At 38.5% G+C, this 13373-nt stretch overlaps 2 protein-coding genes across 4 annotated transcripts in view; one reads left to right on the top strand and one right to left on the bottom strand.

Moving 5' to 3' along the window:
- Ada2a (Transcriptional adapter 2A) overlaps positions 1-13373 on the bottom strand; it is a 330348-nt gene that overhangs the window by 10523 nt on the left and 306452 nt on the right. The gene's annotated exons all lie outside the window — the stretch shown is intronic.
- Positions 1-13373, top strand: part of Nep2 (M13 family metallopeptidase neprilysin 2) — a 37044-nt gene that overhangs the window by 7624 nt on the left and 16047 nt on the right. The window contains exon 1 of one of the 3 annotated variants that reach the window (XM_072019778.1): positions 8382-8763. The exons of the other annotated variants lie outside the window; for them this stretch is intronic. Coding sequence (XP_071875879.1) covers positions 8732-8763 — 32 coding nt within the window. The 5' untranslated portion in view covers positions 8382-8731. Of the gene's footprint in view, positions 1-8381; positions 8764-13373 lie in introns of those variants that run through there. 3 annotated transcript variants of the gene reach the window in all.

Raw genomic sequence — 13373 nt, 5'->3', positions numbered from 1 at the left:
CTATCGACTGACTAACTGATATTAAGAAGCAAATAAAATAAAGGACAACAGTAACTTCAGGAAGCGATAAGAATGTATTGTCGAGTTTCGGATTTAGATCTTTTCGTTTCTAGAATAAAAGAAACACCGAGCCATAAAGGTCAGCGACAGATTTCTTCCCCATAACTTTGATATCCAAATGGCCACCACCTACGAACGGAAGGAACGGACCAATTTCTTGCAACACGATGTATCGTTATTTAGAAGTTTAACGATCTACAAGGTGAAGCGAGTAGTTTCGATGGAAAGAAGGATACGCGCGGCCGATCTTTGATAAAACAGTCACTGCGACCTGAGCCTAACGGGATAACCTCGATAAACTTTGGCTGGTACGTCGTTGTGAAGCCACTCCTAGTAACATCAGTTTACGTTACGTTTCTGTATGCGTATCTCGGTATACGTAAACCAGACTATCTATGATAATCCAGACGGGCGTAATCGACCCGATTCGACTTATCCCGTTTCAAGACAGGTTCTGATATGAACGATGATGCAAAAATTATCATTTCGCTAAAATGGTACAACATAGTACGTTAGATTAAACGAATATTCCGATGATACGACGTTAGACTTATTCCCCGAATCAGTTTCTACGATGTTCAGTTTTCGATTAAAAATCGTTATTTTCATACGACTGAAAACAATTACGAGATCATTTAATCTCATCCGAACTCTCATTCAGATGACACGAACGATGTCGAACGTAGCGGTTCGACCATTTCAAACGACACTTCACTCATTAGCTACCGATGTATCGGTTCAACGTCATAACGAGCGTTAATTATGCATGCTCACGAAGGCTCGATGGTATTTCGACCATTAAACGTTTCAGATCACTGACAAAGATCCTCCGTATCGCGGGATTTGCGCGCACTTTTCGAGATTGTCAGTCGATAGAACGTAGTTAAAAGTAGAACGTCGGCTAACACTCCTAAGCAAGCCGAGTCTTTTGACTCGTAAATGTTACGCAACAAGTCACCGTTGAATGGACCGCTTCCTGTTATCAACACGAACTCCTGATCGACTTGGCGTATCCTACAGTTAATTACATTACGCGAAACCAACTCGATTTTTCATTTTCTAAGGTCTCATGCCACGTACACGTCGAGTCAGGTGCAACGGTATAACTGTATCTCTCGAGTTTCAGGCTTTTCTTGAGAATCGCAGCATTCGATGCTTCCTGTCGGTCGCCAGGTAAATGCAAATTCACGCGTTCGGGCGTTCCTTAGCCGGTTCACACGTTCGTACTATGCATCAGCCGAGAAATTCAGGCCGGGGCGTAAACTCGGCCGTAAACAATTTCGATCGATAATCGGAAAATGATCGGGAATCCCGTTTTTCTAATGATCATCCGACTGAGATCGTATGGATCTCAGGTTTTTACAATTTTAAAGTTTGTGACGAAGCTCGCGACGAAGAATAATGAGTTTCGATCGTACCGTGTTTCAATAATGCGTCGCGTTTCGTGAACATCGCAGTTCAGTTGTGTAGGTCTGTCGTGTAATAGAATTTTCTTTCTAATTTTTCCAAGATATGCTACATACGAACACAGCATGAACCATTACGTAGGAATTTTTATGCTTCGCATGGATTATATACACCGTGTATGGATTTGTGTTTTGTTATTCTTTAGCCTTTCAACTCGTTTATTTGTTATTATTATCACTTCCTTCGGTATATTTGCATTGGCAAAAATAATGTTTTTATTTGCTATATATTCGACCTCGCGAATATCATAATGTCACAGTTATTACGCGGTTGATCGCAAACACGACGCCGCTTGATAGAAAACAGGATTATAAGGATAGGCTTTCGCACGAAGATCGCGAGCAAAACACTCGAGACGGTACATATATAGCGGATAAATCTTTCCTGCAACATCTTTTCCAATGGATGGTTTTTGTGATAATTTAGATTTCCCTGACATCGCAGTCGTTTTAACGTCACAGTAACGGTATCCTCGATCTTCGACCAGCCATATGTTCGGTCTACTGGTCGGAACTTTCCTTTCCAGAGGCCCGTGATCTTGCCAGGATCCTAAGTTCGTCAAAATATCATAAATATTCTTCAATTTTTCCCAAGTTTATAAATCATAGAGATTAGACGAACTAAGAAGTAGCAACGCGAAAGATATCAAGTTAAATCTTGAAAATTCACAACGTTAAGAAACTATATAATTTAAACGGAAAACATAAGTCGATCAAAAAACGTTATAGACGAATGAAATCTTGCATTAACGGAACGCTAGCTCTTAAGAAGTTAAACTAACAAGGCAAAACGATCAACGTAATCATTTAAAATCTTAAATACCGCAAAATATTAAATTCGAAAATGCAAAATTAATTCTATCGGTTACAGGAGCGAGATAAAGATCGATAAAGCCTGAAAATACAATACGTAGGAAGAAATATCGAAATTCACAAACCTGAAACTTCGTCATAAACCTGAAACTTAAGCCACGTTCCTCTAACGCAATTATCATAACTATGCCAAAGGAAAGATTAAATAAAACCGTCCAATCAGAATCTCAGGTAAATGATATCCTTTATCTATCAACTGTAGTCAACTGCAGTTTCTCCTCCCTTTGATGGGTAAACGTGATCAAACGTCTCTTTTTTCTCTCCGCGTTCGAGCTGTTAACTCGAAGTGTCAACCAATAATCGATGGGATTTCTTTAATTAACGTCGACACACTTCTTGGATCGCGGTTCACCGACCTTACTCCAGTTGGATTTCTTCGTCCTCGGCTCGTCAGGCGTCTCAAATCGTGATATCGAACTGCATAGTAGCTTGCTGCGAGATGCCGCGATTCCGCGACAACCGACACATCGTGAAATGTATAACGGGATCGACCTTAGTTATTGTTTCGAATGGTACTGCGAGAGCGATCGATAAGCTAATCAACGAATTGCTCGAAATAAAAGCTTATTATCGCCAGCGCTCTGGATCGAAGCCAGTTATCGCAACGATGCTGCGTTTTCCGTCGAGGATAGCGGTACGATCGCTATCGAGCAACAACGTAATCGATCATGCAGTTGATACGACGTTTCGTTGGATTATAAAATAGTGCGTCGATAGGATGTTTCGTTGAATTACAGAATCGTGGGTAGTTTGGTAAACAACTGAAAAGTATCGTATACGTAATATGATTAAAAGATAGTAGTAAACTGCATAGTATGCAATAGTGAATTAAAATAAGAAGCTGTCACGTTGAATTTTTCGATCTTTTCTAGGACTTACGTACGTTCATCGAACACGTAATTAACCGTGTTAAATTAAGTAATTTGGTTATACGTTGGAAAGCTAGAAGCTCGTGTGCCACAAACGATAATTATCGTTGACGATGTGCGACAGTGAAATCTACAAGATCAATATTTGTCTTTCTTTTATGGGACAACCTTTATTAAAGACCGCGAGTAGAACGAGCAATTCAGGTTAATGTAGACGTTAAAATATTCCTTTGAGAATGATTTAGTGCTATTGTAGCAGATGATAGCGTAACTTGCACAGGCTGCATCAAGCGTTCCACGTCGTAAAGAGCAGTTTCTACGAATCGGGAAAAGAAGGTGAAGGTCGGATAGAACAGCAGGTATTCACGTGGGAACGAAATCGCGTTAACTCGTCGAGTTATCTACGAAACTTGATAAATATTTCGCGTAACAATCCGACGATACATATTTTTTAAAAAGCTAGATCGTAAATCGTTGAAAATTGCAGTTGTTCATAGTACTTGTCGAGAAGAAGATAATTTTATAGTTAGGAGAATCGATATTCTCACGATGCTCACATATTTTTTCATCTTCAAGCAATTAGTTTATCGTACGATAATCGTTTTTTATAATTTTTTAACAAGCATAAATACATAAGTTGGTTTCTCCACGCGCTTCAGTCTGATTTTGCTAATGACATCTGCGTGCATCGCGCAAGAAACGAGTAATCGAGGTAGAGATTCACCATGGTGTTGTTTAAACGCTTGAAATTCACTTTTCAGAGCGATTATTCTCTCGAGAGCGGTTCTTCTATCATAATGCGGCGAATCGTTTTTCAAGACATAATTTACAACGTTGCAAGCAAATCGTCCGTAATTAAAGAAAGGAAAACATCGTAAAAAATTATTCGAAAGTGGACTATGGTAATAGCTCACGAAGGTAGCTAAAAGAGAAGACATTTCTGAAAAGCATCTTTTATAGATTTTGCGTTAGGTTCGTCGGTTCGTCGTATTTGAACGGACGCGTCTATCTCCGGTAGTTCATCGACTTGGACGCGAACGTTGTGTGCCTATGTAACTATGGTTATCAGCCGTGGCGTATGAGTGATTAGGTAAGAGAAACCGAAGTTTACACTCTTTTAAACGCAATAGCAGCAGGCAACTTGTACTTTAGTAAAAATCGACGTGTAAAAAACGAGTACAGTACATAATGTATGTATTTGGTTGTTTGCACTATGATGTTTGAGCCGATCGACAGAATACGTATACCGATCGAATGTTAGAACATGTCTGTACTGATTGATAGCTCGAATGTGTACATCGATGGAAAGCTAGAATATGCATGTCCTGCTCGGACTGTCCGAGCTCTCAAGTTTGTTCACGACACACGCTGAGTGGCTGTTGTAAAATCTTCCACGCGCCCTTGACGCGCCTTCTTCTGGTAAGGATGGGGTGGTATCCGAACCGACGCGAGGCGTTCGCTTTTCTGAAAAGGTCGCGATACTCCTCCGGGTCAGAAACCTCGGAAACTTGTACCGTCACGATATGGTTTCAAAACGTGGACTTTGGAGACACCGAGTTTACAACGTATCTTTCGCTATCGAATGCGAAATAAATTAACAATTCTAAATGCGATTGTTCTCTTAATACGAATTTACGACCTCGTTAAAAACCTCACCGACGAGCACCGCACGTGGCTCCTTGGTGTGTTCGGTGTGTTCCGTGACGGAAGGCTATTGGTGATTTTCTATAACATGACTTACAATCTTACGAACAAATCTTTAAAAAAAGGTATCTTAGAGATGTTGGATCAGTTTCATCGCAATTTGTCTAATACGATTCTAATACGATTCGTAAGTAAACGATGGCAATAATCAAATACGCTTAAAAACGAACGAATTTCTGAAAAATATCTTAGGTCAGTTCAATCAGGATTCTTCGTAACAGCGAGTAAAACAGATTTCATAAAAAAAAAAGAAAAAAAAACGATTCCAAGAAACTATCTACATATTTAGGCTTTCCGTTCACGAAGAACAATCCCACAGGAGGCAAAAGAAATAAGAGTTACCCGGAATCTATTTGACTTGCATGACCGTATGATAATCGTTGGACTAAATTCAGTCTACAATGGCCGGTTATTTATTCGCAATTTTTCGTTGCTCGTATCGAGATTGACACGATGTCAACCTGCATTATCCCAAATCAGTTTCACATCATAGATAAGGAAACACGAGACATTACTTCTATTGATGGAAAATAATGTACAAGTTGAATGAAATTTTGCCTCTATATAGACATATGAAGGTAAATTCAAAAGGATGTATTTGTACGATCGATTAGCGAATAATAGGATAATTATTCGGTTGCCGGTAGCTAATTACTAAGGGAAACTTACTTGTTTGCTTTCTTTAATTATTCCCTCAATATACTAAGTACATCGACTGTATTTACATACTGTTTAAACATAGTTTAATATAGTCGACAAAATAACCCTTTCACGTTCGGTGTTGCGTATACTCGACGATAAATATACGAACGTTATGTCTTCTTTACGCAAACACGTAGAAAAAATTCGGCTCCGAACGGATTCCTTATCAAACGACATAACAGAAAATGACGACGGAAGAAATACGTGTAAACGTAAATCGAAAGTTAAATATTTATCGTTTGACGCGAAAAAGTCACGCCGTAAAGAGCTCGCAATTGCTAAAAGGTATCACGTTACTCAACTGCCAGTCAAGTATTTCAGTTGTCCGATCGTCGAATGAAATACAGGCTAACGCGTAGAACGGAACGACCTGCGATTGTATGTTCACCCTATGTAGGTTGAAGCCCTACAGAGTTCCGCAGCCGTTTCTGGGACAGTAGTTTTAAAGTTTGCGCGCAATAGTTTTGAAGCACGAAGCTAGAAGACCAACGTCGGTCTCTATAACTTTCGGAAACTCGGCCAAACTTACGCACTCGCGCTTCCCACCTAGTCAGATGGTAGACGCTAACAAATGAATCTCGTCGGAGACGCCACTCCATAAACCGTAACTTTTTCAAAGAAATCGATTCCCTCTCGAAATAAACGACGCTGTACGAGTAATCGAACGGCCGAGGAGATCTCCCGCGTGGGTGTATTTTAAACAGTTTGTAAGTGACTATTTTAAACCTGTCGTACTCTTCTAATAGGAATCGTTCGTTCGAATCATCGTTTTTCAAATTAGAAGATAAAAGTCACGATTATAAGATTTGATGGTGTTTCTTGAAAAAATATCCTTCGTTGTATCGTCGCGGTATTATTTTGGAAAATACGCGACTAGTTATCTACCTGTTGTATCGAATCCAACATGCCAAGAATATAGTACAACGCGGGCGGTTGGTTCGACGAAACCAGCATTTTTTACAAACTACTTAATAAAGCTTATTTCACGAGCGTTATCTGTTTTTAATTCACGATCGATGTGTTTGGTATACGATTTAATTTAAGCTAATGGATTATACCGTTCGCGTATTGTTCTCGCAACCAGTTGGAACTAGTCCCCTATTTTAATCTCGCGTATACAATTCACGGTTTGACGATCGTTTTCGCTAACGAATTCATAGGAATGGAATACATGCCTTTGTACCAAGCTGACTAATGTATCGTAAAACGACAGAAATTGCAATTACCTTATTAGCGAATTAAACCTCATCTTTCTTGATGAGGAAGCAGAAGGAAATAAGTTTGATTCTGAATTCATATACGCAAGATGTCTCGATTAGAAACTTGATAAATTCGAAGATTGAAACGTTCGATATTTGCGATAAGATATTGCGATCAAAATAAATCAGCTTAGGAAAGTATTAATAATTGTTCTATTGAAAATATCAACGATACGAAAGGTTTTGATAAATCAATTTGAATCGAAGTTCGTAATCCTGGTATTCCGTTTGAAGCTTCGGCGTGCGACCATGTGCACGTTACTCATTGACGTTCATCGGCACAAAATAAATGTTTCCGTGATGCACGGTAATCTCAGTGTCGGTCATGCAGAGGAAGAGAACAATTTTTCCGATGTTTCGGAAATCATTGACGTGCATAGTATCATCGTTCCGTGCAGAGGACGAGCGTTAGAAGAAAAAAAAAAAAAAAAGGAGAGGAATCTACGAACGCACGAAACGCTTAGACGGCTTTATAACGTCGGAAAAGAATCAAACTTCGTCCAATTGTCCTTACAAACGATTTAGAATTATAAAATGAAAAATAAACAATAATTTGTCAGCGTTTAGTTTCTCGTATAATCGTTGAAAGATAAAATGATAATTACGAACTTTTAAAGTATTTAATGAACTATATAACATAAATTCCCCGGCATCTTGAAAATCATTGATCTACATGTCTATAGAGGTATTAAATGTAAAATACTTTATATCTCAATTTTAGATTCGAACACGTGCAAATATTCAACGCTTCGTTTTAACGAAGATCAAACGAATTTCTGATAATTCAAAAATAATTAAACTGATAAAATATAACGGGAAAATGAAAAGAAAATCGAATCAAACATATAAAAATAAGATATCGTCAAATAGAGTAAAGTTCAAAGAAATAATATGACTAACACAAGCCAGTTTTTCAATATTCCATACTCAAATACACCACCACGCTCTCGAACCATTAAGAGAAGAAGAAAATCGATGAAATTTCTGACTGAAGTTACATCGAATTAATCCTACTGTGTCGCGTAACAACCTGTGCCTTCGTACGACTACGAAACTTTGATACTATGAAAAATAATAAACGAAATGTAGAACCTGATAAAAGAAAGAACTCCTCATTGTAAAATAAGGATATCCACGGTATACTTTCTATAGTCACTGTAAAAAGACTTGGAGAATCCCTCAGTGAAGATATTATTTCCAAAAAGTTAGCAACTCGAGCGACGAGTTGACTCGACTTGCTCGGTCAACAGGTTAAAGCGATCTACATAAAAAATTATCGTGCAAATCGATATAATCCGCGATCGAATCGCGGATTTTCGGCAAATTGGCCAGGATCCTTGCGGGAGCACGGAAAAAGGAAAAGGAGAGTATCGAAACGCGGAGCCGCCGAATGGGAACGAGAAAGAGAGGGCGAGAGAGGTAGGGAGAGGGCGTTTAAATACGAGGAGAGATGCGCGTGCTCCTTCAGTCTGGCGCTAACAGCCCAAACCGATTCATATCCGGCCCCCAGAGGAAAGGAAAGAAGTATCGTAAGGACGAATCATCGATAAATAACAGAAAAGGAACATCTCGAGACGAAGAATCTTCGATTTCCGGGATTCGCGAGAATCGCGTCGCTTTACAGAGAGAAAGAAAGAAAGAGAGAGAGAGAGAGAGAGAGAGAGAGAGAAAAGAAATTGATAGTGAGGGCATATTTGAAAGGACCAAAGAAAGAGTGCGTGTAGTAATGTGTCAGTGAAAAGTTTCGATAGAAGCAACCAAGAAGAAGAAACTTTAGAGAAACCGAAGAGACGACAGAATGACAAACAGCATGAAGCAGACTGTCATTAAGTGAGTTTCATTCGTTTGCTGTTGCATGAAAGTTGGCTAACGGTTCATGAGAAAATTGGCGGAATCGACTCTCGTGGATTCCAAGAGAAATTGTATGCACAGTGTAGAGATTATCATAGAGTTTGCGACGATGTTACGATTTTTTCATGTACGACGATCCATTATATGAACATTTTATTCGATGATTTATCTTTAGGATAGAAATTTATGTTCGGAAAAGTAGTCTCGTTTCGCGATATCGTTTATAATCACGATAATATGATTTTGTCACATCGTTGTACTTTCCTGCTTTTAGCTTTGTTTCATTCAAAATGATCGCACCGTCTATAAGATTCCTTTTTTTTTTTTCTTTGTTTTTCCGTACTGTCGTTTTGACAGAGTTACATAATCTCGTTAAAAACTAGTCACCTTGGTGAAACCTCGCGACGTTAGATTATAGCGAAAAATTATCTTGTTTTGGCGGATGAAAGAGTGTTATCGTTGATAAGGATATGTGGAGGTAGTTAAAGTAATCGTTTGCTTAGTTTATTATCGTTGCAAATGCACATTGGCTATTGTTCAGCTATAACACGGCGAACTTATGTAGGGACGTTTCTAGCAACGATAAACTTAACCGACTTCTCAAATAACCGTATGAATATCCATAAATTGAGTACACATTGACTCGACAGGAGGTTCATTAAAATTAAAGAAAAGAAAACAAAGAACCGACGAGTGTTTTGTTTCCTTTAAACGTGGAGCCATTGCTCTGTTTATTTGGCTGCGAATTTGGCGCCGAGATAGAAACTTATCGTGACGTACATTTACAATTCGGTATTATATCGATTTAAAAATAACGCTCCACGTTGTTTATCAAAAATGTTTCCAAAACTGTCAGATGCATTATCGTCTATCGTAAACACGATAGACCTATTTCTTTTTATTTCGATATTCCAAATAAGCCACGTAACTCGTTAAGCCTTCGTTCGTTCGAAGAGGAAGAGGAATTTTTTATCCGATAGAATCTTCGTTAAGCCTGGTAAATGTTCATAATCGTGACGAAAGAAGATAACTATCGTAACGAAACGTAACGCGCTAACAAGCCACGAATACGCTAAAAGGCCAGGAATAATCGTTAATTCAACGATATCTTTCGTTTCTTAACGATTTAGCGGTCGATATCTTCGACGGTGTTTTATATCGTTCGGTAAAATTAAATTGTTTATATATAAATCTAACGTCTTATGAATCATCGTTCCTACTCTTCGAGAGAGATCTCGTGATTTCAATGCAGGCTGGGATTCTCGGTGATAAAACACACCAGCCAGGCGTTGATGTTACGTCGTTATTGTAACCGCAACGTTTTCGAAAGCCCCTTAAAATTCGCCCGCAAGTCCATCCACCGGGTCGTTCGATTTCACTCGAAGAATTTCGAGGTTGTGCAAACAACTTAACGTTTACGATCGTATCGATTATCGATTAGGTTCCTTTTGTTCCAACCTTTTGTCCACCTAATACCATGTTTTTATAGAATTTCCTCGAGATTTTCTCTTTAAAGATTTTGCAACTCGTACCATGTTTACTTGCCAGTCGTACTTTATCAAAAAATGTACATCGACTACGCTTGTAATCGAATTATCGTTCGATATTGTATTTACTTGTTCGTTGCTACATAACGAGAAACTTGGACGATTCGTTCGAGACATCGAAATAACGTCACTAATTCCAATTTAGTTCCTACTCGACGAAACCAATTAGTAAGACATTACTAACGATTTTATCGCAGAGTGGAAAGACGTTCTCGAGCTTCTGGCGAATCCTGTCGTGATATTCAAACTTTCCATGCCTCCGTCTCGCTATAGCTTCAATGGAAAACAAATTTCCATGTTTTCAAAATATCCTCAACGTACGATCGAAACTCGCCTATCAATAATCGTTCTCCGTTCTCTCGCGCTTTCATCGAATTTACTAAATTTTCTAACGTTAAAGAAATACGATTCACTGGAAAATGATCGAGAAATATGCAGTGGAATTAAACTGGACGATCATCCGTCTCGTTTTATAACGACTTACGCAGATCAACGGATCATCGTATAATTGTACAAAAGATGGAAGGATTTGAAAACTTTATTAACGACGTTATACGGTTGAAAGGTTTTCTTAGCACGACCATTTTGTTTGTCGCGGGACATCGACACGGTCTTGATCGAACTCTCGTGTTCACAGCTGGTTATAATGCGAATGCCAATGGTGACGCACGACTGCGATCAGCCACTTCGGTAATCGATTGCGTCGAAAATGTTTTGCGCCCGAGTTTTTACAAACGCGACATGCATTTCGAGACGAGGAAACGCGCGGTGAACGTACCCAACACCGAAGACACATTGATCGTTGCGATCGTGCCTTACACTAGAGTCACGGTGAAAGTTCTTCGCAGTCAGTTTCACGCTATTATATTATATCGTGTATTATATTGTGCGTTATCCATCTCGTTTCGTTCGAAGATCAGAAAAAAAAAAAGAACTCTATAGAATCGATCGCGATCTTTAAATGAGAATCTTTGTTCGTTGAAATATACATCTGTCGATGAAACGATATATATAAGTTACTTTACTTACGTGCGTGTTTTAACGTTACCTTTTTATTCCACTTGCATAAATTATACCGTTATACGGTTATAGTATTATTTCACTGGCTGGTTTTTTATGAATGAACGCAACTGCGAGCACATAAGGAAACGGTTACGCGTACGTTCGATTAATCGGAGAGAAAAATGTTGCGTTTCTATTTATTTGCATAGAATTTAGAAATACGTTTCTTGTACTTCGCAGCCACCGTGTACGCATGGAACGAATTTTAAACATTTAAAATGGTCGATCGTCCAGAGAAATCTACATGGAAAATAGCTCGCACTTTCCAACGTCGCGTCGTTTTGAATTTTAAGCTTGATTTCACGCGACCAATCTTATCGCTTCCTCGACGCCACGTTTCCGATACATCGTCCCGGTTTCTTATTGCAGGTCCTTCGCGGGGTCATCTTCTAAATCATTTTTAACAAACAATCGCGACAACCTTGCATCGCTTCTCCACGATTGCACAGTCGCCTCTCTCCTTTATTGATTCCGCGTGGTTCCACGGTCGATAAATGGGATAACGATAATTCAAACGATAATAACGATCTTTGTTTCGATCAAATTTCCCGTGAACCGGTAAATGGAAGCGAATACAATATGTCGCGCCATTGTGAAACGAACGAGGTGCAAAATCAATTTCTGCGCTTCTGATCTAAACGAATACTGTTTTCTCCCCTTCTATTTTATTCGCTTGTATCAAGCTGAGGCTTCTGCTATGTAAAATTTGTTAAATCTTATATCCATAGACTAGCTAGAAATAGATTTTTATCTGGAAAATAAACTATCGACGATATGTTAAAGATAATACCAATGGTTTCTTTTCTGTCGTAGATCAACTTTCCACTAACCGAGCAAACTCACGATGTTTTGTAATTATACATCTCGTTATAACAAAGAATGTTATTGTTACATTTAATCACTTTTCTTGCATATTATTTTCTCAAGCTGTGAAATGAAGCGTGTAAAAGGAAATTCGTAAATGCAAATAGGGAGAAAGCAAATGGAAAGTAAGAAGAAGGTTCATTTTTAATTGCCTCGTATATTGTATGCAGATGAACTTTTTTTTTTTCTTGATTATTTATCACACTAAGATATTGCCAGTAAGAAGAATTAATAAAGACGATTAATATATATGATAATAAATATGTGTACATCGTTATACACGTGAATACGTAGACATTGGTTGAATTGAATAATTGTAGCCGTTGGCAGCTGCTGCCGTAAAATTTGTAAGGCCATGCAATTTTTCATTTCACACAAATTACAGTCTTTGCGATATACGTAATGGGAAGTCATTATTTTATTTAAGAAATACCGTAATAAATTTACAAATTAGGACTAAAGATCACCGTTGCGTAACAGCTCTTTATTCGAAAACGGATTGTCTTTTAAAGATATACAGTTTTTCCTGTGAAATACGATAATCGTTAGCATATTCATAAGCTGTTGCACGTCCGCCAAATTTAAAAATAGAGAAACGATTGAAAAATACCCGCGTGCAGGCATTCCTTCGGCAACAAATCCAAGGTACATTCGTCTCATAAAGACATTATTGTCGGTGTTCGTTCAAGGTGGTCGTTTATCTTAGTGAAAAACGGAACGGAAATATACACGACATTGAGCCAAAGATATTGCTACAATCTCATTAACAGCTGAAAACAAGATTTGTTTTTATGACTCGCTCGGTGTAACATTTTTTAGTGATTCACCATGTTCATAAAAGTAATCATGTGCATTCATAAGAGCAGCCGTATCGATAATTCCGATTGTAATTAATATATTTGACGAAACTCGCGGATGTGGTTCTAACGACAAGGCAATCGTCTAAAGCAATGATTTCGTCCGTAGAACGAAGCGATACTCGATAAATAAATGATCGGGGAAAGAAATAAAACGCTTAACAAGACCGTTGTCTTGTTAAATTTTGTTAAAAAAAATTTGTGGCCACAGAAGCCGAGAGCATACACCCGAAAAACTGTCACGTAAAAGTGTTCGTAA

Source organism: Bombus fervidus, chromosome 16 (genome assembly GCF_041682495.2).
Source record: "Bombus fervidus isolate BK054 chromosome 16, iyBomFerv1, whole genome shotgun sequence".
Lineage (NCBI taxonomy): Eukaryota > Metazoa > Arthropoda > Insecta > Hymenoptera > Apidae > Bombus > Bombus fervidus.
This window is presented reverse-complemented; position numbering and strand designations above follow the sequence as displayed.